A 26,349-nucleotide genomic window follows, 5' to 3' on the forward strand; every position below is an offset into this window, starting at 1 on the left:
AATAGAAAAGTCGTCTCAAAATTTAGTTTTACAACGATTTTTCAATGCTACGACAACGGTTTTTCACCGTCGTATTTAGACCTCTACGACAACGGTTAAAAACCATTGTTTTTTAGCGCCCCCTTTAACCACAAGGCCTTTAACAACGGTTTTACAAGACCTACGACAACGATTTTTCACCGTTGTCTTTGAGCGCACCCTTTAACCACAGAGGCTTTAACAACGGTTTTATTTGACCTACGACAACGGTTTTTCACCGTTGTCTTTTGCCTTTTTTGTTGTAGTGATTGGTAGGATTGACTTGTCTCACTGATAAAGATTCGTGAGACCGTCTCACAAGAGACCTACTCTTTCTGAATGGTTTATTTTGGATTTTGGTCTTTTTAAAGGCAAAAACTTGTGTAAGACGGTCTCATAGATCGTATTTTATGAGATATGAGATAGATCTCCTATTTAGGTCATCCATGAAAGATTATTACCTTTTAGAGTAGCTAGGTGTCTTGTGAGAAGGTCTCACGAATCTTTATCTGTGAGACGGGTCAACTCTACCGATATTCACAATAAAAAGTAATACTCTGAGCATAAAAGTAATACTTTTTTATGGATAGCCCAAATAAGAGATATGTCTCACAAAATATGACCCGCGAGACCGTCTCACACAAGTTTTTGTCTACTTTTTATGCTAAGAGTATTAATTTTATTGTGAATATGGGTAGGGTTGATCCGTCTCACAGATAAAGATTCGTGAGACCGTCTCACAAGAAACCTACTCTTTTATAAATAGTCAAAAATTCGATTTTCTTTTCCTGCTTATATAACTAATATGACTATTTCGAAAACGACTACCAAAGAAAATTTGCAAGAATTTGATTTACAAATAAATTATAGAAAACTTTAGCACGAAATTATAGATCTAATGGATTATTTACATATTAATTCAATTCATTATTGAAAATTCTTGAAGTAATTGAATCTTGTGGATAAAACAATGTTCTAAATCACAATCATTTTTACCAAGAAATTAATTAAGTCGATCGATAAATCTAATAAAGGATAGAGAAGTAGTACTGTAAAATTTTTATGTATAGCAAATTCAGTTTCTAAAAACCTTAATAATGTAAATGATTGGATTATTCATTCGTTTACACTTAAGAGGCGGAATCAATATAATGGTAAAAAAATTATTTAAATTTATGAAATGATATAGTAACATTTACATCTTGTTCATATATAATTATTGATGATTATTTAAACCAAAATTATTTAAATTTATGAAATGATATAGTAACATTTCTCAGCATAAATCACAATTCACTGTGATAAAAGATCGCCTTTTCGTTGAGGCCCATGGTAGCATCGATCCTATGACAGTTGCAAAATAAAAATAATAAGTAGTATTGGGAACAGCTTCAGCAATTTAATAACAGAAATGAAATCCTCTATTCACATTTAAGGTTACTGAACTTCTGTTCTGAATTAGTTAGTATTTACTGCAAAACATCTATATTAAACCATTGCTCACCAAACTTGTCAAGTTTCCTAGTTCGCTTGGATAATACAAGGGGGCATCGTTAAGGATAATACATGCTAGAGTGATGGCTCAGAAAGTAGCAGCAACTTCATGTGAAGAACAAATGGTTACCTTGAGCGTGCAGCGTGCGTGGAGGAGGATAGTTGTTGCAGCAGCGACCGACACCGACTCGACGTGGAGGAAGATAGTTGTTGCAACGACCGACTTGGTTGGAACTTGGAAGAGAAAAGATCGATTAGGGCTACTGAATTGAAGAAATGCACAAGCGTATAGTCTTTCCGTTACTTTCAACCCCAAATTGACGGAAATACCAATGGGGTAAATTAATGTGAAGATTTGGGACTAAATTGGGTCGAAAATTTGATTTGGGACTAAACCGAGATACAAACTTAAGATTTGGGACTAAACCGAGAATTTACCCGTTTTCAGTTTTAAATTTTTCGGATTTTTGTTTTTCGGTTCGGTTTTTTTTAGCTCGTTAATCGAACTGGACCGGAAATCGATTTTTAATTTTATTTTTTTAAATCATTTTGTTTATTTATTTCATGAATAAAAATGAATAAACAGATAAAATAACTAAAAAATTGGTTAAACCGATTTTGGTTTATACGGAATCGAACTGTGAAATTCGATTTGGATTTTCCGTGAAATTTGGTTTGGTTCGATCTGAATGAATTGTGAAACATCTGAATTTTAATAACATCAATCATTGCCAAAAATAAAACTGCAACCAATACAATTGAAGGCTTCGATTCAAAACCACAAGTCTACTTAATTTGAATACTCTTCTGGTGCTTCAGCAGAAGGAGCTTCAGTCGGAGGTGGAGGGACACCGTGGCCGTGGTGGTGATGGTGAGGAGCATGAGCATGGTGATGGTGGTGGTGGTGGTGATGGCACGGAGGTTTTGCGTGGTGGTGAGGAGGCTGAGCATGGTGGTGGTGGTGGCGGCCGGATTTAAGAAGAGCCCACATCTCTTCTTCATCATCTAAGTACTTGTCACTTTCGCTGCTCGAGGTTAAATCCGAGAAAGTAGAATCTTGATCCAAATTTCGAGCTAAACAAGGGATGGCAAGAACCGTGAAGCCAAGAAAGAACACGAGAGAGTTGATATAAGCCATCTTTCGAGTTGTTGAATTTGGATCGATGGTGCAAAAAATATGAGAAGTTGGACGGACAGCTCTTTTTATAGTTGAAAATGACATTGGTGAAATTAATTTGGTCAAATGTTTGGGATTTTGCATTTCTTTCATATTACCTTACCTATATAAGAAAATCCATTAGTACGTAGTAGTACATCTTATTATGTTGATTTACTGGAGATTTTTTAATCATTGGAGTGAAATTCACACAATAAAATTTTCTGAAATGCCCATTGTTTCAAAATTTTGAAACAAGCATTCCAAGAGATGGAAATATTATGGCCAGTTATGTTGTACAGTCAACCTATAAAACCCGAGATTCGATAAATCGGGATCATATCTTTTCAATAATTTAATTGTACTAGGATTTAGTAATCTTGGATTTTCAATTATTATTTAGAATATAAGATTTTTATTTTTGAGTTATCTAAGCCGTGTAGATAATTTTATCGGGTGCGCAACTTGAAAGTTTGGTAGGAATAAATTTATCTCAATCCAAGGAAGTTATTAAGGAGTTTTGAATATAAACAGATAAAGATCTAAGATATGAGTGCGATTGAGATACCGGGATAAAAGATCAAGCAGGAGATAATCAAATCTCTAGAATTCGAATTAAACAGTGTACATATTATACAAATTTCGAAATTTGTATGGGATGGAAGACCTAGATTTCGAAATCACCCAATATCACGGATAAATCATGATTTTAGATGAAGATTTGATTCAGAGTTCAAATGCAACTATAACTTTTGATCACGATAGCAGCCAACCCCTATAAATAGGAGGGCCACATGACTCGAAAATTACACCTCAGTTCTCACCAAATTTTCGAGAATCTCCCCCTAGTACCCTTAGGAGTTTTCGAACACAGCGAAGCGCTGCCGCCGTCCAACCAGTGAAGTAGGAATTTCGAAAAACCGTAGCCTTTTTCATGTTTTCCTCAAGAATTTAAGGTAAGTGGGCAAATTTTAAAATTCTTAAATTTTGGGTTATGTGTTTTCTTTTTTTTTTAAAAATTCGGTCGAACACCGTCTACGTTTTTTTTTTAAATCTTGTTATGTTTATACGTTGACAGTGTGAGGATTCCCTGAAAATGGGTGGAATTCCAACATATGGCCCTTAACAGTGGGATAGAACTGTTTTATGGCCTCGCCCCCTTAGAGGATTAAAACTTAGGGACTGATATCAGTAAACCATGAAAGGTGAAAAATTGCAGTGTTACAATGATATGAATACGAAGTTACGATTATGAAAAACATGCTGTAAATATGTGTTATTTTCGAAAATATTGGAAATTTTATGTTGTGTTCGATATCCCCCACTTGCTGAGTATCCTCAAAATACTCACCCCTTACACCCTTCCCCAGATAAGTCCGAAGAACAGGTTGAAGAGGAAGAATCTGAACAGTTTTGGGGATGGTGAAGTGATGATTTAGTTTAGTTATGTTATCTTTTGAATTTTAGTACTTTCAGTTTTATGTTAGACGTTTCCGCAAATTTATTTCATTCAGTTGTAAAGACAGTTGCTTTTGAGAAATTATGAATAATAAACTGGTTTTCGGTTTATACTATGCTACGAGGCTGGTCGTTTCAATTATGTGATTGTTTAACGACGTCGGTGTCAAATCCCGAGTTTCGGGGCGTGAAATTTAAGTGGTATCAGAGCCGCCAGATTCAAAATCCGAGTGGAAGAATCGAGTTTAAAAAAAAAAACATTCGGATTTCGGCCAAACAGTACCTTACGTGCGCCGCCGAGCTTTTCCGTCGATTCCGGCCGCTTCCGGTAATGTGTGTTCGATAAGAGACCAGTTTCGAAATCGTCTCGACGAAACGAACAAAAACCCTCAACCAATTTCAGATTTAGTGTTCGGGTGAATCCGTAATTTCAGATCTAAGAACTAGGGCGTATAAACCCTAAACGCCGAATTTTGTTTTTTCCAATTACCCTACCAAACCTACTCCGATTTTCAATTAATTTTACCCAGACATTATAAGATCCATGGGTAACTTTTCCCAAGAATCAATTTCGGGATCGGATCACCCAATCGAAAACGGCCAATTTCATTGAGTTAACCGAGTTGCGCGAGTTTCCGGCCAAATTAGGTAGTTTTCCGACCGATTCCTTATGTGCTGTCACCTGTTCCCTGACCCTTACGCCGTCGCCGTCTCACGCATTTGCTCCGACTATATTCCGACGAGTCAACCCGACGAGTCAACTCGGCCGATTCAACGAGCCAACCCGCCAGCGTGCACCTCTCGACACGTGTCCATCTTCAAACTTGCCATTTTTTGAGAACTTTCAAAAAAAAAAAATTATTCATTTTACTTGACTCTATATGACCTTGATATTTTTATTCTATCCTATATATGATATTCTGAGCATTTTCTTTTTTATTTATTTTAGGAAATGTCTCCCCGATTCCGCACTCGTGCCCAAGCTGCCATCCACATGAAGCAGCTTGCCGTTGATAATCAGTCGCGCCTGATAAAGCGCCTTAGAGCTAGACTAGGTGAGAGAAGACGAGAGAATGCGACCTTAGCCACCGAGAAAGAGGAAATACGGACTCAACTTAACAATGCCATCTATCAGGGAGAGTTGGTAAGAGGTGATAACATGGATTTGAGGGATGGCATAGAGCACGGCTTGTATCGAGAGAAAAAGCTGCAAGAAGATATCTACCTAGCAATGATCAGCGAAGTGCAAGAAGAAGTCGAACTAAAGATAGAAGACATCCCAATAGTAAGCGAGTTCCCAGATGTTTTTCCAGAAGAACTCCCAGGGATGGTCCCGGACCGTGAAGTTGAGTTCGAAATTAATCTAGTTCCTGGTGCGGCACCGATTTCTAAAGCACCTTACAGAATGGCACCCGCTGAACTCATGGAGTTAAAGGAACAACTCCAAGAATTGCTAGACAAAAAGCAAGTCCGACCCAGTGTGTCCCCATGGGGAGCTCCAGTACTCTTTGTAAAGAAGAAAGATGGGAGTATGAGATTGTGCATCGACTATAGAGAACTGAACAAGATCACCATCAAGAACAAGTACCCCCTCCCAAGGATTGACGACCTATTTGATCAGCTTAAGGGAGCCACAGTATTTTCTAAACTGGATATGAGGACGGGATACCACCAACTGAAGGTCAGGGCGGAAGATATCCCCAAAATAGCTTTTCGGACAAGATATGGGCATTATGAGTTCACAGTGATGCCTTTTGGGTTGACCAACGCACCTGCAGCCTTCATGGACCTAATGAACAGAGTTTTCAAACCATTCCTGGATCAGTTTATAGTGGTATTTATTGACGACATTCTCGTCTATTCTTCCAACGAGAGAGATCACGAAGAGCATCTGCGCATTGCACTTCAGACATTGAGAGAAAAGGAGCTCTACGCTAAGTTTAAGAAATGTGAGTTCTGGTTAAAGAGTGTATCCTTTTCAGGACACGTAATCTCTGAAGCAGGAATATCAGTGGATCCCAAGAAAGTCGAGGCGATTACAGAATGGCCAAAACCTAAGAGCGCCACATACATCAGGATCTTTCTTGGACTAGCAGGGTATTACAGAAAGTTTGTCGAAGTTTTTTCTTCGATCGCCATACCACTGACTAGACTCACTCAGAAGAATTCCAAGTTCATCTGGGACGAAGGCTGTGAGAAAATTTTTCAGACATTAAAAGAAAAGCTCGCATCCACGCCAGTACTAATCTTACCCACTGAAGATAAGGAATTCACTATCTACAGCGACACATCTAAGGAAGGTTTGGGATGCGTACTCATGCAAGAGGGAAGAGTAATAGCCTACGCATCAAGGCAGTTGAAACCGCACGAGCAGAACTACCCTACGCATGATTTATAGCTAGCAGCAGTAGTCTTTGCCTTAAAAATTTGGAGGCACTATCTCTATGGTGTTGTGGGGACCCGGACGCTAATCAAGTTCTTAATCATGATTGGGACTAATTAATCAATTATAATAAACAGGGTCTAAATTTTTTTTTTTAAAATGCGGAAGGTAATGGAATCAAACTCCTATACATATCAGTATAAAAGTATAAATCTGACAAAATATACAATCATACACATCTCAGGTTTAACAACTAATTATCAAGTGTTCAAATCATATCTCTAGTCCAAGTCCGTAGTCTCCACTCTAACTCGATCTGTCTTCATCTCTGTGACCCTGAACCTGTCCCACTTGTTGCAATGCACACATACAGACAAGACAACAGCCGGATAACTCCGGTGAGATATAAATATCCCAGTATAAACAATGTATTAAATGCAATCATATAAAACATATATAAAAGCACAAACAAACATCAAAACATGTATCTAGTCTGACTACATGAATCAATGACTCGTGATATAATCTTATCTTATCTCAAATCTAGGGATCCCAATCTAATTTAGACTTTGGTATGCTGTATCGAGTGTCTGAGATAGACGTCGATCTACATCTAAGGCTCTTTGATACACCGTAAGTCTAGAGTTTTATCGGTTCTGAGAAAGACTCGGCGGTTCTGCCCTAGCTAGGCTGATCTGCCCTAGACTCGGACTCTGACTCTGACTCTGCTCTAAGTCAATAAATTAACATATCAATCTGATAATCTGCAAATATCAATGCAATAAAATAAAGTATGTGATTTAGGGAAACTCAAGTCAAACCTAACTCGAGTTGTGCAATCCCGAATCAACATTTATCTATACCTTTCTTGCCGTCGATCTGATACAATCAAAGTCTTGATTCCAAGTCTGTCACTGTTCAATCTGGCCATGACCATACCAATATTCTGTATCAATATTCTAATCAAATCACAACATCCCTGTTTTATCAAATTCTGACAGTATAACAGTACAATCTTGCGATACTAATAATACTATATCAGTCTATATCAATTTCAAACATTTACAATCAACCACCGTACAAATCTGATATCACTTCTCAGTTAATTCAACTCTGAAATTCATAACAATTCCATATTCAGTCCGTTTCTTAATCCGGCTTCGATTCTACGTTGTCTAACATGTTAAGAACAACATATATGATGTGTATTCAATTCTAACAACATCATAATTTCAAAACATGTCAAAGCGTAGTAAAACTTACGTCCAGTTGTAGCCTGCGTTGATAGGAACGCGGTACCGAAGTCAGATTTATAATCTAACGGACGGATCTTTCACAAAAGGCGTAAGGATATATATATATTTATATATATATATATATATATATATATATATATATATATATATATATATATATATATCAAGTTTGCATGTAAACGAAACGTGGCTTCTTTTCTTGAAATTGGGTCGCGCTCAAGCGTGCTAAACTACCGCTCGAGCGCGGCAGTCTCTGTCCAAGCGTTTCTGAATTACACCTTGGCGCTCGGGCGGTCAAAAACTACCGCTCGGACGCCGCACCTTCTGCCCAAACAGTATCTTTGATGAACACTGGCGCTCGGGCGGTCAAAAACTACCGCTCGGGCGCCAGACTCTCTGTCCCCTAGTTATGTAATTCATATGCTTGGCCCGATTTTGTCTCGTAATAGCCCTTTAATAATCACATCAATGCAATTTCAATAATCTTCGCTTAACGTGATATAAAATCTAGGGCATTACAGGTGCCAAGTGTGAAATTTTCACAGATCACCAGAGCCTCAAATACCTGTTCACCCAAAAGAAACTTAACATGAGGCAAAGGCGATGGATCGAACTGCTAAAGGATTACGACCTGACTATCAGTTATCATCCGGGTAAAGCAAACAGGGTGGCCGATGCCTTGAGTCAGAAAAGTGGAAACAAGATCACCCTAGCTTCACTCTCCGCTCAGCCATGCCTGCAAGAGACCGTCAAGTTAAACCAGGATCGAGACTCTGAACTAAAGAAACTTAAAGGACAAGTTGAAAGCGGGAAGTCTCAAGATCTACAAATTGATGACAGAGGAGTCATGTGGATGAAAAGGTGGCTGTGTGTACCAGACAGCGATGACCTTTGCCAAGAAATACTGTCAGAAGCAGACAAGTCTAAATTTTCAGTCCATCCGGGGAGTATAAAAATGTAAAGGGACCTTAAGATGAATTTTTGGTGGAATGGAATGAAAAGAGACATGGCAGAATTTGTCTCTAAATGCCAAGTATGTCAACAGGTCAAAGCAGAGCACTAGCGACCTGGAGGATTATTGCAACCTTTGGAGATACCTGAATGGAAATGGGAGCATATCTCCATGGATTTTGTGGTAGGGTTACCAAAGTCAAGACAAGGTCAAGACGGAATATGGGTAATTGTAGATAGACTTACAAAATCTGCACACTTCCTACCAGTCCGTATGAACTATAATCTGGACAAGTTGGCTACACTGTACATGGACAATATTGTACGACTTCATGGAGTACCAGTAAGCATCATGTCTGACAGACACCCAAGGTTCGTCTCACGTTTTTGGAAGATCTTTCCGGGGGCCATAGGAACTAAAGTGACACTTAGTACGTCCTATCATCCTCAAACCGATGGCCAAACCGAGAGAACAATTCAAACCCTGGAAGATATGCTGCGAGCCTGCGCTCTAGAATTCAGTACCAATTGGAGCAGTCACCTACCATTGATCGAGTTTGCTTACAATAACAACTATCACAGCAGTATCGGGATGGCTCCATACGAAGCTCTGTATGGGAGAAAATGCCGATCAACCTTGTATTGGGATGAAGTGGGAGAAAAAGCAATAGTAGGACCCGAACTCGTACAGATAACAATAGACAAGGTTGTAGTAGTCCGAGAGAAGCTCAAGCAGCTCAAGATCGACAGAAGTGCTGGGCAGATCTGGAAAGAAGGCCAGTGGAATTCAACGTTGGCGAAAAGGCCTACGTAAAAGTACCACCTATGAAAGGAGTTGTCCGATTCAGTAAAGCCGGGAAGCTAAACCCTCGTTATGTGGGACCCTTTGAGATTTTGGAAAAGATGGGCACACTAGCTTACAGATTAGCACTGCCACCAAACATGTCTAGAATTCACAACGTTTTCCACGTGTCCCAACTACGGAAATACATCTCGAACCCAAGCCACGTGTTGGAAGCAGAACCGCTCATGATCGAAAGTAACTTGGGAGAAGAGCTGAAGTACGAAGAAGTTCCCATTAGAATGGTGGGCACCAAGGACCAAGTACTAAAGCGACGTATCATTCCCTACGTCAAGGTACAGTGGTCTAACCACACGGAAAGAGAAGCCACGTGGGAGCTAGAAGAAAAGATGAGGGACCAGTACCCGTACCTTTTCATAGACCAAGCCAACCCAAGGTCCGAGGACAAAACTTCTCTTAAGGAGGGAGGGATGTAAAACCCGAGATTCGATACATCGGGATCATATCTTTTCAATAATTTAATTGTACTAGGATTTAGTAATCTTGGATTTTCAATTATTATTTAGAATATAAGATTTTTATTTTTGAGTTATCTAAACCGTGTAGATAATTTTATCGGGTGCGCAACTTGAAAGTTTGGTAGGAATAAATTTATCTCAATCCAAGGAAGTTATTAAGGAATTTTGAATATAAACAGATAAAGATCTAAGATTTGAGTGCGATTGAGATACCGGGATAAAAGATCAAGCAGGAGATAATCAAATCTCTAGAATTCGAATTAAACAATGTACATATTATACAAATTTCGAAATTTGTATGGGATGGAAGACCTAGATTTCGAAATCACACAATATCACGGATAAATCATGATTTTAGATGAAGATTTGATTCAGAGTTCAAATGCAACTATAACTCTTGATCACGATAGCAGCCAACCCCTATAAATAGGAGGGCCACATGACTCGAAAATTACACCTCAATTCTCACCAAATTTAAGAGAATCTCCCCCTAGTTCCCTTAGGAGTTTTCGAGCACAGCGAAGCGCTGCCGCCGTCCAACCAGTGAAGTAGGAATTTCGAAGAACCGTAGCCTTTTTCACGTTTTTCTCAAGAATTTAAGGTAAGTGGGAAAATTTTAAAATTCATAAATTTTTGGTTATGTATTTTCTTTTTTTAAAAAAAAATTCGGTCGAACACCGTCTACGTTTTTTTTTTTAAATCTTGCTACGTTTATACGTTGACAGTGTGAGGATTCCCTGAAAATGGGTGGAATTCCAACATATGGCCCTTAACAGTGGGATAGAACTGTTTTATGGCCTCGCCCCCTTAGAGGATTAAAACTTAGGGACTGATATCAGTAAACCATGAAAAGTGAAAAATTGAAGTGTTACAATGATATGAATACGAAGTTACGATTATGAAAAACATGCTGTAAATATGTGTTATTTTCGAAAATATTGGAAATTTTATGTTGTGTTCGATATCCCCCACTTGCTGAGTATCCCCAAAATACTCACCCCTACACCCTTCCCCAGATAAGTCCGAAGAACAGGTTGAAGAGGAAGAATCTGAACAGTTTTGGGGATGGTGAAGTGATGATTTAGTTTAGTTATGTTATCTTTTGAATTTTAGTACTTTCAGTTTTATGTTAGACGTTTCCGCAAATTTATTTCATTCAGTTGTAAAGATAGTTGCTTTTGAGAAATTATGAATAATAAACTGGTTTTCGGTTTATACTATGCTACGAGGCTGATCGTTTCAATTATGTGATCGTTAAACGACGCCGGTGTCAAATCCCGAGTTTCAGGGCGTGACACAACCAAATTTGAAAAACACATAATCAGATTGAAAATTTTAGAAATATTACCAATAACCAGTTTCAGAATAATCTATGATACATTTTATAAATAAAGTAAAGTAAATCAATAGAATATAAAGTATTATCATTCGATTTTATCATGATTTATATTAGTTTTATAAAAAATATTACTAGTTCTAGTATTATGACGCAATAATTTATATTAACTTGAATATAAGGATTAATATTATTAATAATAATAAAACTTGGACCTAAAAGGATCAATCAGAATTGTTACAAGAACCAAAATATCCCACAGTGAATCAGTGATGACTTTATACCGAGGAACGAAAGCAGTGAAATACAAATAAATTACGTACAAAAAAGTTTCTCATAGCATGGTTTTGCTCTTTCTCTTCACCGGTTGAACTATTTCATGTTTCATAAAAACACAAAATAGCTAGTCTGTATTTTTCCACTTCGAGATGAACAATTTACAATTTATTTGGGGAAATTTGGGGGCCTATATCTCGTGATCCAGTGTTCATGTAAGGCTCTCGAAAATTCATCTGAGGCAGCGGTGGCTTCGACGAATCAATCGCAGGAATCCTTGATGACCTCGACCTATAGAAAACGAGACAATCATATGCATAGTAACATTCATTATAGTGGCTGATAAGTATAGCACAAAATCGACGATTAGTCACCTACGCCATGTAAAAGGGAATGCGAAGCCTGCTGAAGCAAAAGCTAATAGGCCTATTGCAACGAGGACATCTGATATTAATGTAGATGGACCAAAGAATCTGTAAAAAAAAGAATAAATAAAAAGTAAATGCCAACATGCAAGCAATGAAATTCATAGAAGAACTGAGACTTGGCATGGCTCGAGGGCATGCAAGGGCTGAGCCTCGTCAAACTTCGAGCCCAGAGCCTAGGCGCAGATCCAGTGGCCTTTCTAAAAACTATGAGTAGACTGTTTTCAATATAATGCAATCCAAAGAAGTATAAATTATGGGATGTAGCGTCAAGGATGTCTCATTCCTTTCTTTGTAAGTCATATGCATCAGAGCAGATGTCCACTGATTATATAAAACGAAAATTTTGATCCCAAAGGCAAGGCTTTCACGGATCAAGTTAAATGATTTATCTTACACTATTTTTCTAGCCAATATATATACTACCCATATAGACTAACTTGATCAAGTTATAACATACATCAAACCATTTTTACATAACATAATTTTTCAAATATCAATTGAGGAATCGTAACATAAATATAATATTATGGACAACTCGCTTCTTATACTTTCAGCGATAATCTTTTAAGCCTTCCAATAATACATCCCTTTGGTGTACCCTTAGATTGTGGAAGTGACTGTGTATGAGGTCATGGAGCGGAAGTTAGCTTCCATCTTGACTGCAATCAGTGGCTACAGATATAAAGCCATGGGAAGAATATTACAGTTGATAAAGTAGAAACATCTGATTTCCATTTTCGACCGTTTAAAAATCAGAAACGAACCCATTATTTCTGCATGCCAGGAAAATGGGATCTCTTAATTACAGAGATATATAAAAATAAATCCGACCAAACCTCGAGAAATTTTCAATATTATTTCATGATCTCACTTTGTTTTTTGACAAAACCAAGCTCCAGAATCTCTAATGATTTACTAATAACTTATTATTAGCTGCACAAGACGTAATGAAACTGCTAGGCTCATTTCTATCTATGGCCGATCCCAAACCAAGTAAAAGTCTGTCTTGTCTTCGCTCAGGGATGACCCAAAAAACGTATCGGAGGGGCAATTCCTTAGCTCCGGCATCCATATGCTTCAAGATTATACTCAACATCCAAGTTCAATTCTCTGATATCCGATTTTTCTTCTCCCAGCCGCATGTACACAAATTCTAACAAAAGAGAAAAAAACAGACAAGAATCAAACTTATTATTGACCTGGATCAAATTTTCATGCTCCCTCCTGTTTCAATTTCATTCAAACCAACTACATGTACGACTGGAGTCGGAAATAGTGTAGATTACGGAAAAAAGAAAAACTTCGTCTTCCTTTTTAAGTAAAAGCGATTATTTAACAAATTATTCCTTAGAATTCCAATTCATTTGGGTTTGGTAATGCGGATTAGAAATTCATGCATTTATATTTAATTTTGTACGATTAAGATAAAATAAAATGTATTTTCAAATCATATTATCATTGATTTAATTTAAAATTTATCTTAATTAATATAAAATAATATATAAATATTTGAAAAATTAACTTGAATTTATTGTCTTACTTATCTAAAAAATAAAATTATATTTAAAATGTATAGATTTGAAATTCATCCATTCAAATTAACTACAAGAAATTTTACATTTGGCGACGTTGACCAACGTAACAAAATATAAGTGAAGCACGCCATCGAATATTTGGCGACGCAAAAACTCGTCGCTGAGTTGCATCGCAAACTGTTTGTAGGCAAATGTAAATCGGCCCTGTGGCGACGCGGAAAATAAAATGTCACTAACGGTGTATGCATTTCGCGACGCTGATCCCACACGTCGCCAGAAGGTATTAACATGTGGTGACGCCTTCCTTGCATCGTGAAATGTATTTTTCGATTCAATTTTACGTAAAAACCTCATCACCAAATATATTAGACATTTGACGACGCCCTTGACATTACCAATTTTTCTACTTTTTATCCATCATTTTTTGCCGACTATAAAAGCATTGCCAAAATATGTCATTAATGTTATTTTTTCTATTAAATATGAACATCAAATAAAAATAATTGTATATAACAAAATTTAATAGATGTACAATTTACTATTCAATAATCAAATTTTTTTCAAAAAATACACAAATTAACTAATCAAATAATGTCCAAAGTGATGGAGGAGATCAAGTCGAAGAGCCTGTCGGTGGAGGCTGGAAAGAAAAACCTGAAATAACATGTTGCAAGTGTTGCAAAAATGCATCAAATTTTTGTTGTTGCTCACCTATAGTCTGTTGCTGCTCATCTATAGTCTGTTTTTGCTCATCGAACATATGTTGCATAGCCATAATTTTTTTTTACCATCATCATTATACTTTGATCTGATATTTGTGGCCCTAGGACCACTCACTATAGATAGTTTAGGTAATAGACCTAAACCCTTGACGTGACGAGATTGTGAGCCTAAGACTTTTGTCATGATATCAACATCTTTGGGCTGATGCACATTATCAATAGTAGAGACAGACACTTCATCCTCTGGCTGAGTCGATCGAACTTCAACTATTTCAGCCTTAAAAGAAATTAAATTATTAGTATTTAAAAAAATCACCTCTTTTTATAAATTTTTCCATGTTCATTAAAATTACATACGAAGAACTATTATAATCATAAACAATAATTATGATCATCATCATTGTTACTAAAAATATAATGGAAAAATGAAAATATGCTCTGAAACTAAACAATAAAGCATTTTGACATCCAAGATCTGATATTCGCCAAAATCAGCAGTTATTTGCAACCGGTTTCAATCCATTATTCTCTCTTATCTAAGCAAAGAAGCTTAACCATGCCGTCAAAACATAAAAGGCAAAAACTTGTGTGAGACGGTCTCACGAGTCGTATTCGTGAAACAGATCTCTTATTTGGGTCATTCATGAGAAAGTACTACTTTTTATGCTAAAATATTAATTTTTATTGTGAATATGGGTAGGGTTGACCCGTCTCACAGATTAAGATCCGTGAGACGGTCTCACATGAGACTCACTCAACATAAAATAAACAAACTATTCGAAGAAATGACACTCAAAAGCACTAATAACAAAGCCCAGAAAATATATACACCAATGAACATAAGAAAACCAAGACACGTGTACATCGAGAGGAAAAAATTGGTATGTCACAAACAAAACAATTAGTATTCATTGCTCCTCTAAAAAAATAATAAAAGATACTTACATATTTTTGTGTTGCCCAATCATTCTTCTATTTTCCTCCTTTGTGAAACAATGGCTCAAAGGTGTCGATCAAGCTCGGAAGCTCTCCCGTCACAGGATCGGCCTTAAAAATAAAACAGTTATTATCATATAAAATGTAAAAGTAAATATTATTTTATAATAAAACTTACAGTAGCGTGATAATGTTGAACCAAAGTATTCGATCCATAAGCTCCTTCAAGTGGTCTACAAAATTGATTATTTGTATTCTTCTCGGATTTTTCCTACAAAAATAAAGAATAATATTTGTTAAAGTAATAATAAAATATTTATCAACTAATCTAATTATTACTAACCATTTTTCGTCTTTTCAAAATAATCACAAAGAAAATCCCAATCATCTTGGCTTAATCCCTTGTATGGTTTTTTTCTTTAGTGCATCTTTATTTTGCCACCCATCGAGTTGCTTCCAGTGTTTCCTCATCTTACATCTTCGTTCTCGAATTGCTCTCATGGCAAGCCGCTCTACCTCGGCCTTCACCACACTTGTCTTTGGATGTGTAAATTTGTTCTTCCAAAAAAAAAAAAAACCAAGTCATTAATACACATATTCTTATTATTATATCAATAAAATAACATAATGTAAATTTTCAAACTTACATCAAGACGATCAAAGATGAGTTTTTTTTCAACTAAAGTGAAATCCTCCCAAGCTGTAATACGAGGAGTATTTCGGAGCTATCAAGTTATTAAATCATTTTTCAGTTTCTCCAACACTAGTCCCTATATACTTTTCAAAATCAACCTTCAATTTATTATGTTTTCGCTTTCTCAATGCTTTCTCGAGAACTTTACTACAATATTGTTGTCTCCATGTTGTCTGTCTGCCTTCTCCATCCCCTCCTGATCCACCCTCTCCAATACTAGAAGCACTAGCATTCAAACTAGATATCCTGTAAAATATATATATATATATATATATATATATATATATATATATATATATATATAAAATTAAGAATACGAATAAATTAATGACATCAAAAATTATTGAATAAATAGACAATAATATAGAGAATAGATAAACCGACAGTAATATGAAAATATAATTCTTACTTCGTCTGAAGTAGTGTCATTATTTTTATTTTCAATACAATCATCTTCGTCAATTTCAATTGTATCATCATCTTGTTTTTCATAATCTTCTAATTGTCGTCTTCAAACTCATCATCACTTACTACAAAATCACCTAAATTGCATAATAAATGATAGATATTCATAACCTCGGCTGGTTTAACATCATCTCGATAGAAGTTGATATTCTCTAACTCCGGTAATTCTACCAACAATTGCAATTATTATGAATTAAATTCTTGCACTACGTGATAATCAAAACTAACCGTGTCAACATCATTTTCAACTTCAAAATTTGGATAGTCTCATATATTACATGGTGTATAAGACTGCACCAATTTCCACATTGGGCCATTCTATCATTCAAGTAAATATACTAACTTTGCCTGTGATGCAAGTATAAATTGATCATTCTTGTACCATTCTGCCCCAGAATAAATGCTCGTGAATATATTGTCTACTTGAATTCTTCTCTTCCTAAGATCAGTGTCAAACCATTTGCACTTGAATGTCAACACAATGCAATCTTTTAAATAACACAACTATATAACTTCTTGAAGAACACCATAAAAGTTTTGCCCTTCTACATCGAGTAAAAGAATACCACTATTTTGTGTGGTTCGTCTCACATCTCGTTGTTCCACAAGAAACTTAACGCTATTGATAATAGCACCGAAGTATGAGCACGCAATGAAATTGGATATATTAGCTAATGCATACAATTCATCTGTGGCCTCATATGAACCAGCTTCTCGCATTTCATTAACCTAAAAAATGTTAGAGAAGTATGATACAAATATATCATTTGATTTGAAAAGGCTCAATTCAAATGCAACCAAATATTATTTAGGATTGAACAATTTATCGTATTGACTAGAACATATTATTTTACTTACTTTATCTCTAAACAACATTGTAAACTCAATTTCTTGTTGTAGTTCTACATTCCGCACTCCCCTAGCTATTAGATCATTTCGATGCTCCCTACATGATATTTAAAATATTATTATTATTTTCATAATATTTAAAATAATAATATTAACTAACAATATGCATTTAGATTAAATCAGTAATTGAAAAAGTTATAGATGACTTGCTCAAGGTATTTCTCAATTTCTTGGCAATTATTTAGAACACACCACTCTGCTTTAACCTCTTTATTGCCTAAGGGTCGACCTACACGCTTGAATATGTAAAGAACTCGAGACGGGAATGTGTTCACCCGAAATTGTCATTTATTTCTAGTCAATTTTTTATCGGGTATCTGGAAAATAAATTGATATTCAACCTAATCGTTTTACCATTATTGATATTTCTTTTTATAGAAATAAAAATATTGTGAAAGCTTATTTATTATGTTCGTGTCATGTATTCTTTGAATAAAATAATGTAATAATTATTGTTTTTTTCTGCTTTCTTTTTAATTAAACTTTGATTATAATTTACCTTCTTAAAAAACATTTCTTTACAAAGTTTTACGCGCATGGAGCAATACTAGTATTTTTATTTATCTATCGGCTTGGGGCTTGAATCCTCGCTCCGTCGATCTCGAGTCCGAGCATGTAAATCACGTATAGCTTCATTAGTTCACTGTTTACAATCTTCGCTCTTTTGTTTTCCAAATTCATGAGATATTATCACACAGAAGAAATGAAAACTATCGGTTGCACAATTCAATTTTACGACTCCAAAAAATGGATTTTTCGTTGCTGAGTAAATGCCACAAGTATTTCACTCCATACATCTGAAGTTTTTGATATAGGAAACAAGGAAACCTGGACAAAGAATGCGTCTCTAGAACAACATAAAGTGATTATAATAACGACATAAAGTGACAGAAAAGTCGTCGAAAAAGGAAATTTCAACATTGAAGATCATAATATGTAATAGATGCATTGCCTTTGCAGAGAAGAAGAGAGTAGGCTTTTACAAGTAAATCTTGCTACTTAGGGGAAACACCAACAGAACTACTCATGCTTTGCTGTTAAGCTTGGTTCTCTTGCTGCTGTTGCTGGTAGTTCAGTGGCCTCCTAAAAAGCATGATGTGCGGCTCTGGGCGGTGGATTGCATAGTGAACCCACCCACGGCTCTGCTGGACCCCAATTGCTCGCCATTCATTCTATCGAAACAAAAGTAATTCATTTGCCAACAATTTGGATCAAGAACTAGGAAGAGTGAAGAAAACAAGAGAACATTTACAGAGAACACAACTTCCAAAGGTTCAGGAAAAAATACTACCAGTCCATAGCTGGAAGTGTGATAATCAACTGCAATTTTTATTCTATGGTTGTCATTTTCATGTGACAGCAAACATTTTTTACTTCAATGATTTTACAAGAAACACGTGCAATCAACTAATCTCAGAATCATTACACAATCAAGCCAGCACTATCAACACACGAGTTGCAACTGAAAATTTTGAAAGGATTTGAAATGAAATGATTTTGGAGACACTATTTAAAGATATCAATTTTGTTTGAATACATGTCAGCTATTTGGGTTTCAATTTCTCCATTTGAGTCCAAACCATTTCCCTGAACTCCAAATTCCTCCATACTGAAATCATTCAAAACCAACATATAAATTTTTTATCACCAAATACAAATGTATCAATACTAATGCAACCTGATTGGATTTCTCCTGACCCTATTTTATGGAGGAATGGAAAACCATTCTACTGATTAATACTAAGGCTGAAAGTCAACACGGTAAATTTGAAGCTAAAGTTAATTAAAAAGCGTCCAACAAAGTATGATGTATTTAGGTCAAAGATTTGAAATAACTTGATTTAAGCTTCTTAAAACCAAAATCGAATAGTTGATCTTGTTTTGTTCTTGCTGTCTATGTGTTATGGTATCTTGCTGTCTATGTGTGTATGGTATGGGGAGAGAATGATTCTTTCCACCCAAAAGACACATCCTTATGATCAGAGCATCAAACTTGTTCCCAGAAACCAGAAATCTTGCACAGATTTACGAGGAACTATCTTAAAATCAAGGAATTAAGCTAAAGCAGGTGGGCACGAGTAACTAGTGTCTGCCTAAAATTAAAAGTAAAAATGCTGAAAAAAATTGCTTTACTCCTTCAAACAACTACTCAGTCTGACAATAACAAAATTAGCACTGATTCATGCAACGCCACGCAATTTCTCAGCCACCAAACAGAAAAAATAATAGATTTCTAAAGCAAACAAATGACCACAACAACAAAACAAAGTTCCCGCTCAAATATTCATGTAATCGACAAAAATCCTCAACTCTGATCATCAATACAAACAAAGGATATGAATTACTTACTTCCGAGAGGAGTCGATTTTTAGGAAGCAATTTGGTCACCTCTGGCGGAAGAACCACATGCCTGAACACCTCAAAATTGCTCAAACAAGATCTTAGCCGACAAAGTAACCGTAAAACAAATTCTCAAAAAAAAAAAAACAAAATCAAATCACCTGTACTCGTAGGTGTCATCAAAGTACTTATCGGAGTACTGGATCTGGCCGCCCATTTCGATTAGCTTCAACAATCAATTTCGCATACAGAAAAACGAAATTTGGTTTAATTACAGCATCAACAGATGTAAAACAACCAACAAATTCGAAAGAAAACGAAAAGTCACCGATCGAACTGAATAGTACCTTAGAGAAGAATGGGAGTGCCAGGAAAACACGAGCGGTGTGGAGAAAAAGGAAACAGAGTGTATTTAGGGTGTTAAAAAAGATTAGGATGCTTTTAAGATTTTGAACAAAATGGAGGACTAAGTTTTGAATTTTGAATTTTGAAATTTTCCCCGCCTCGAAATTATTACCTTTTTTTAATTAAATAAGTTATTTTTATTATTATTTTACCATTAGTGTTAAATATAATAAATAAAAATATGAAGAAGGAGAATATTAAAATTTTATAATTAAGATGAGATTTAATTGACAAATATTAATAACAAATGGATAAAAAAAATCCACAGAGAATTTGATTAATCCAATCCCATCAATGCAATCAATCCTAATTATTTAATTATCAACAATCAATATGTATATGTAATTTTTCTTGATATATTGTTGGATTTTTATTTTTTTTGGGTTTAATCATGAAACTCTGTAGACAATAAATGTAAACATTTTTTTTTAAAAAAAGAAAGATTATATGTGAATATACAGCACAATGTTTCACAAAATTGAAGCGAAGCATTTACAATTGAATATGCACTTTTTTTGCACAAAATTTGTTGGGCCACAAACAGAAGCTTGGTTTTGGGAAGGCAAAAATGAAACAAAAAAGGTCGATATTTCAAGACTCTGATGGCTGAGAGATCGATTTATGTAACACAGATGTCCCTTGAAATATCAACAATTGGTAGCTCTTTGTGTATTGATCAAGCTGCAAAGCGAAAATATATATAAACTTAATAATTGAATGAATGAATAACAGACGAATCGATCCTTGCGAGAGCGCATGTAAGTACCTGTTCTTCACCGATTTTTTCGAACCCAAATCTCTCCTTCCATAGTGATTCAGCTTCATCAGCAGCTGGTAGCACCAAGTCTTTCACGTTGAGAGATTTGAGCAGCGTTTCAATACAAAAGAAAAGCGACTGAAAATATCCCTGAAAAAGGAGCAAAATATTGAGCTTTGGATTCTAATTCTGGGAAGACTCGACGTAGCTTCAATACAGACTCAACTTACCTTCCCTTGTGAGTTAATGCTTGTGGCAACTAGAGGAAGCTCCGCAACTTCTTGCCCAAAAACCCGAAAAGTTGCAGCAGAAACCACCTCCGAGCTATAGAAACAATGCATCAGAATAGAGAGTACATCCAAGTAACGATTCATATGCTCAAATTTCAGAATAATCCTTACTTGACAATCAATACGGCACAATACATGCCACAAAGATCCTGGTCTTTGAACTGCCTCCTGTCAATCGTCAGCAAATATTGTCATTAGCTCGAATGACAAAAACATGGCATTGTGCAAGTATGTTGAGTATATTATATACTAGTTACCCATAAACTAATTCAGGAATAAGATCACGACGACCAGTGCTAGAATCAGCAATAGGATCGAATCGGTCCTGCAATAATTTTTGTAAATGGTGTTAGAATGTATATTTGGCATAAAATTATCATAAATTATTTTTGTCTTGTGGTGACAGCAGCATCTGACACAGGTACTAACGTGAAAAATATTGACTGCCCCCGAAAGCCATGCCCTGGTGTCTTGGGATGCCGTTTTCCCACTCAGAACCCTCCATTTTATGTCGAGGTCGGAGGCATTTTCCAAACCTTTTTCCTCACATTTCTTCTTCACAACTTCAAGGACAGGTTGTGGAAGCATCTGCTCACCATCTGAAATCAACTTCTGGAGAGTGGAGTTTGTGTTTAGGCACTCGGTGCAGCAAAACCATTCATTCTCCGGCAATTCCTGTAACAAACATGGACAAGATATTCCTCAAAGGAATGAGATAAGTGGATTTATTGATTTTGAAAACTGAGGAATGATGAGCATGGTTATGGTATTAACTAACCTTCAAGTCATCAATCTTGTTCTCCCTCAGGCAACCCACATGGTATTCTTTTTCACACTAAAATGTTAAGAATGTTTGTCAAAATAGAAACCAATAGTACTTTCCTTTTATTTAGAAAGCTGCTTCAGTTTATAATACAATAAGAGCCTATAATACCTGATCACAGATTATCACTGTTGAGTCATTAAATTCCGCTGCACTGAAATCATGACCCCTGCAAGAATTGAAACTCAAATCAGTGATAGAATAATCCGAAGAGCGATGAAATTTATAATAAAGAAGATGGCAACTATTAAATCAAGAATTTATCAGAAGGGTACTGAATTTTCAATCCCAAATATGATTCTGCACTCCACTTGCACATCATTTGCACTTTGTTTGCTTGCATAAATGCAATAAAACATTTTATGCAAAAAAACGTAAAGTAGAGCTGAACAGCTACGATATCATGTAGTAATAATTTAGAAAAGACAAGGGAACCGTGACGCAACCTGCAAAGCGCACATCCACCAACATCAGCTTCAAGTATTCCAACAATTCGAATGCAGCGCTGTTTTATTTCTTCCAAAGGATCAACGCCGGCCACTCTTCCAGCTGCAATTGCATTTGCATTGAGCTTAGCGGCCTCTGCCTTTTGGAACATGTTCTCGCAGTACTTGCAAAACCATTTTTCTTGTGGGATGCTTGAATGCGGAACACTTGAATGTGGAACACAGTCTGCAGTACAACCAGGCGAGTTATGTGAGGTAATTACATGTGCAGAAATGATTTAAAATAAATATTATGCATGCAATTTGGTGAGATCAAAAGGTTTTGGCATGCATATGCAGAAAACAAAGAGAGCTAAGGGTCTAATTTGGTGAGATCAAAAGGTTTTGGCATGAATCTTTCAAACCATGGCATGCTTGAATTACATGCATAAAATCCCTTGTTAAAGTTGAAGGATACCACAGCAATGATAGAGCATAAAAGAAAGTGCACTAACCAGCGTGGAAAGCTCGTGGGCAGTTGTCACAGCACAACAACTTTCCCCCACCCTCACATATAGAGCACAAATCATCATTTCCCTTGGAAGATGATTTACGGAGGGTAGACAGTCCAAGGGAAATCTCGTGCAAAGACGCCCCATCAGGCGTGTATATGTTATCATAACTGCCAAGCAAAAAAAGAAGGTTGAAAAAAATGAAATTATAACGTTCAGAAAGCTTAAATAAAAATGCCTGATCTGGTCCTATAGATTCTATATGTTTATATGACAAAATTATACTTGTAAAAGAAAAGAACAGAGTCCGGCAAACATCTCAAACCAATATAAAATTATGTGATTAATGAGCATATGTTCAATAAAAGATGATAAATTTGAAGGCATGAAAAGAAGAGGCCCAAAAAACACTCACGGCTTTCGGCGAGAAGCAAAACCAGCATGAGCCTCAAACTGTGAAGGGCTCACCTATTAATTAAAAATAAATGTCAACATTAAAGACGAATGTTTTACAGGAATACCAGAGAAAATAATGTGAGTAGCAACTATTATCATAAATAATATGCAAGTGTGCAATGATTGTGCAATACTCGCGTTCATACAATATACAAGTACTATTGAACACATAATCATTAATAATACATTAATCGTATAACATTACCAATTTTTTGCAGCAGTTGCAGAAAATACCACCTTTTTCTTTATAGCCCTCCAGCTTTTTCTGCTCAAAAAGAGAATTAAAATAAAGGTGAAATAATTTTTTGTGAAGAAACCTTTAGCATGAATAGTCTTTTCTATTGCAGCAGTTGCATCTAAGAAATTTTAAGAATTTAATTTAAACAGGAGTGATACGAATAGTCTTTTTCTATTGCATTTACCTCTCCTTGAACAATATATGACAAATTTGTGCCATCCTCGAGCACATTATCCGTGAATACTACTTTATGCATTCCCAAATCTCTGCAAATTGGAATTGAAAAAAATCAGAGCTGATACAAAAATCTTTAGGGAAAAAACACATTTACCAGAGACTCTAAATCATCAAACTATATTATCTATCTCGAGTACAATGGAGAGGTACTTACTTCCGTGTCAACTTCAGAGTTTTCGATCGTGGCCGACTTTTAGAAGGCATGCGAGCACTTCCTGAAACTTCAGACTGACTGCATGAGGCCACTGGAGACGAAACACCAGATAATGGATCCCTGAAATGTCATATCAAGTTAACACCTATAACAAAAGATTTAGGCAAATAGATGAACGCCTATTTTATTGACTGTGCTATAAACATCTCGATTATTATCAACCTTTAACATTATAGGTAAGTAATAAAGTTTTACTGAAAAACATAATCATAAATCTTAGTAGTCTTAAATATTATACATATCATTTTTTATGGCGCATTCCATTGGTTGTTCATGTAAAGTTTGTCGTCCGAATTCTGCAGGCCAAAATCGTCATATCGTGCAGAAGATGTGCAATGCACATGTATAGGAAAATAACAGCACAGAAACACAAAAGGATTGATTAACCTTCGCAGGTAGCTACATTACCTATAAGTAGCCTCACTCGTCTGAGTAGGACAGGAATCAGATTCCTTCGGCCCAACACGTGCACCACAATGAAGCATTGATTTCGTGCCACTGATATCACGAATTAATCCTAAAAGCATGATTAAAAAAAAGGACCAAGTCATTTACTTAACCATGAATCACATGCAATTCATGAAATTTCCAAGAGATGATACAAGATTCACCTTTGCATTTGAGAGAAGAAGCAGGCGGTCTCAATTCTGCACGGCCGATGAAATTCCTGATCACAACTTCCAGCGAGTCTGAATGTTCAACTTTGCATGCATTCAGCACATCTCGGAGATTCTTCCCATTCTCCAGATAGATATACTCGGGTGGACGTTTATTTCCACTCCCCGCATGCAACTCGAATTGGTTAGGAGTCACAACCTACATTAACAATACCCAACAGTTAGCCCAATATAACTACTGAAATCAGTCAAAAATTTGTGACTTCGGAGCCCTTACCTTTTCTCCCTTGCATTCTTCACAAGAACACAGTATTCCAGTCCCCCTGATTAACCCTCGAAGTCCAGAATCGGGCTGCTCCCGCGCCTAAATAAAAGCATAAGTGAATAACCAATTAAATGACGAAACTCCGAACGCGAACCAGTTGTTGAATAATTTACCTTCGAGCCACGAATATAACAAACTTGCAGGCCCTCAAGCAACCCGGTTTCAAGAAGATCCCTAAGCTTCTTCGGGACCTTCTTCAACTCCACCTTCTTCGACTTCAACAGATGGGAAGTCGAAGTCTCAGTTCCACCACTCAGTACAGGTCCTGCTCCGGATTCGGTGCACAAAGGTTGCACACCGCCTTCCTTCGAATCAGGCACCATATCACCTCCCTCATTCCTCCCTTCACCAACTTGCTCAGACTCCAAACTTCTCAAGTCACCTCCCACATCAATCTCTACATCCACCAAACCACTCTCCGCCTCATCATCCACCTTCCCCATATCTTTCCTTCCTGATTTTTCACCATCCTCCTTTTTCATTCTCTTACCACAACTCCCCACATTGTCTTTGCCAGAACTACCAGTATTTTGGGACCTCGTCACCCTCCTTCTTCGTCCCACCGAAAGCTCCCCACCCATCTCTGACTGCGCCTTCATCATCATCGCAAACTCCCTCTTCATCCCAGCCCGGATAGAGGAAACCACTACTTCACCAGCATCCACGTCCTTCGCCATTTGAAACCCACAAAGAGAATCAATATTCCAACCAAATCAATTAAACGGACATAACATCAAACATCCAAGACGCAATAATCAGAAGACCAACCCCCCCAAATAAATTCGAAAATTTATCCCCATTATGAAAGCGCAAAATCGGACGAAAATCGATTATCCCAAATAAATCAAATCGGATAAAAGAACAATAAAAGAAGGGAGAACAGATTTCAGTTTTCTCTTTAATCGACACAAATTCCAAACGTCGAACGCCAAATCTCGAACGAATATATATACGTAGGGATAGGCCTGCTGAAAGGTTTTGAAAACGTCACTACTTAAATTCCGAGAATACCCCTCCGTAACCTTAATATTTCCAACCGTGCAATTTTTTAGCATACTTCGTGCAATACATGTGCAAGGCCCGCACAAATTTTGCACATATATAATATAATATAATATAATATAATTAAATTAATTAAATTAATAATATTAATCATAATTAAACATATAATTAATCACTCACTTCGGAGTTAATGTTGTTGGCTTGGCTGTTGGCTCTGTCCATTGTAGTATTTCTGCAACATAAAATTAACTAAATTAAATTGATATGTACTTTAATTTACTTACTGTAATTAAGTGTTTTAAACAGGAAATTTTCTTCTAATTTTGTTAATTATTTTTAAAGAAAAAATATATTATTTAGATACCTGGAAA

At 36.3% G+C, this 26,349-nt stretch overlaps 4 protein-coding genes across 4 annotated transcripts; 2 read left to right on the forward strand and 2 right to left on the reverse strand.

Moving 5' to 3' along the window:
* The first annotated feature begins 8,354 nt into the window (after positions 1-8,354).
* Positions 8,355-8,726, forward strand: LOC140824305 (uncharacterized). The gene has a single exon (XM_073185906.1). The coding sequence runs from the start codon at positions 8,355-8,357 to the stop codon at positions 8,724-8,726; it is 372 nt and encodes a 123-aa protein (XP_073042007.1).
* An 815-nt stretch (positions 8,727-9,541) lies between these two features.
* Positions 9,542-9,994, forward strand: LOC140824306 (uncharacterized). The gene has a single exon (XM_073185907.1). It carries the CDS (start codon positions 9,542-9,544, stop codon positions 9,992-9,994), a length of 453 nt encoding a protein of 150 aa, XP_073042008.1.
* An 8,191-nt stretch (positions 9,995-18,185) lies between these two features.
* Positions 18,186-20,033, reverse strand: LOC140823165 (cyclin-dependent kinases regulatory subunit 1). Its single transcript, XM_073184349.1, has 3 exons — positions 19,839-20,033; positions 19,687-19,747; positions 18,186-18,509 (listed from the first exon to the last, which is right to left on the reverse strand). Exons 1-3 carry the CDS (start codon positions 19,892-19,894, stop codon positions 18,375-18,377), a joined length of 252 nt encoding a protein of 83 aa, XP_073040450.1. The 5' UTR covers positions 19,895-20,033; the 3' UTR covers positions 18,186-18,374.
* A 453-nt stretch (positions 20,034-20,486) lies between these two features.
* LOC140823166 (uncharacterized) lies at positions 20,487-25,949 on the reverse strand. The gene is made up of 18 exons (XM_073184350.1): positions 25,090-25,949; positions 24,929-25,015; positions 24,646-24,850; positions 24,443-24,551; positions 23,975-24,094; positions 23,768-23,849; positions 23,551-23,610; positions 23,305-23,357; positions 22,893-23,059; positions 22,399-22,624; positions 22,064-22,121; positions 21,908-21,964; positions 21,559-21,804; positions 21,387-21,454; positions 21,241-21,297; positions 21,070-21,163; positions 20,849-20,989; positions 20,487-20,763 (listed from the first exon to the last, which is right to left on the reverse strand). Exons 1-18 carry the CDS (start codon positions 25,651-25,653, stop codon positions 20,674-20,676), a joined length of 2,484 nt encoding a protein of 827 aa, XP_073040451.1. The 5' UTR covers positions 25,654-25,949; the 3' UTR covers positions 20,487-20,673.
* Positions 25,950-26,349: the final 400 nt, after the last annotated feature.

The sequence above is a fragment of the Primulina eburnea genome, chromosome 2, assembly GCF_022965805.1.
Source record: "Primulina eburnea isolate SZY01 chromosome 2, ASM2296580v1, whole genome shotgun sequence".
NCBI classification, from domain to species: domain Eukaryota; kingdom Viridiplantae; phylum Streptophyta; class Magnoliopsida; order Lamiales; family Gesneriaceae; genus Primulina; species Primulina eburnea.

Bases quoted from the DNA above. Each gene is read 5' to 3' on its own strand.
- LOC140824305 (XM_073185906.1), top strand. From the start codon at position 8,355: ATGAGGCAAAGGCGATGGATCGAACTGCTAAAGGATTACGACCTGACT.
- LOC140823166 (XM_073184350.1), bottom strand. From the start codon at position 25,653: ATGGCGAAGGACGTGGATGCTGGTGAAGTAGTGGTTTCCTCTATCCGG. The intron at 21,455-21,558 runs GTTAGTACCTGT...AAATTATTGCAG, and splicing joins GGGCAGTCAATATTTTTCAC to GACCGATTCGATCCTATTGC. The intron at 20,764-20,848 runs GTACTTACATGC...TTCGCTTTGCAG, and splicing joins AAAAAATCGGTGAAGAACAG to CTTGATCAATACACAAAGAG.
- LOC140823165 (XM_073184349.1), bottom strand. From the start codon at position 19,894: ATGGGCGGCCAGATCCAGTACTCCGATAAGTACTTTGATGACACCTAC. The intron at 19,748-19,838 runs GTGATTTGATTT...TGAGGTGTTCAG, and splicing joins GATGACACCTACGAGTACAG to GCATGTGGTTCTTCCGCCAG. The intron at 18,510-19,686 runs GTAAGTAATTCA...TTGTTTCGATAG, and splicing joins AAAATCGACTCCTCTCGGAA to AATGAATGGCGAGCAATTGG.
- LOC140824306 (XM_073185907.1), top strand. From the start codon at position 9,542: ATGAAAGGAGTTGTCCGATTCAGTAAAGCCGGGAAGCTAAACCCTCGT.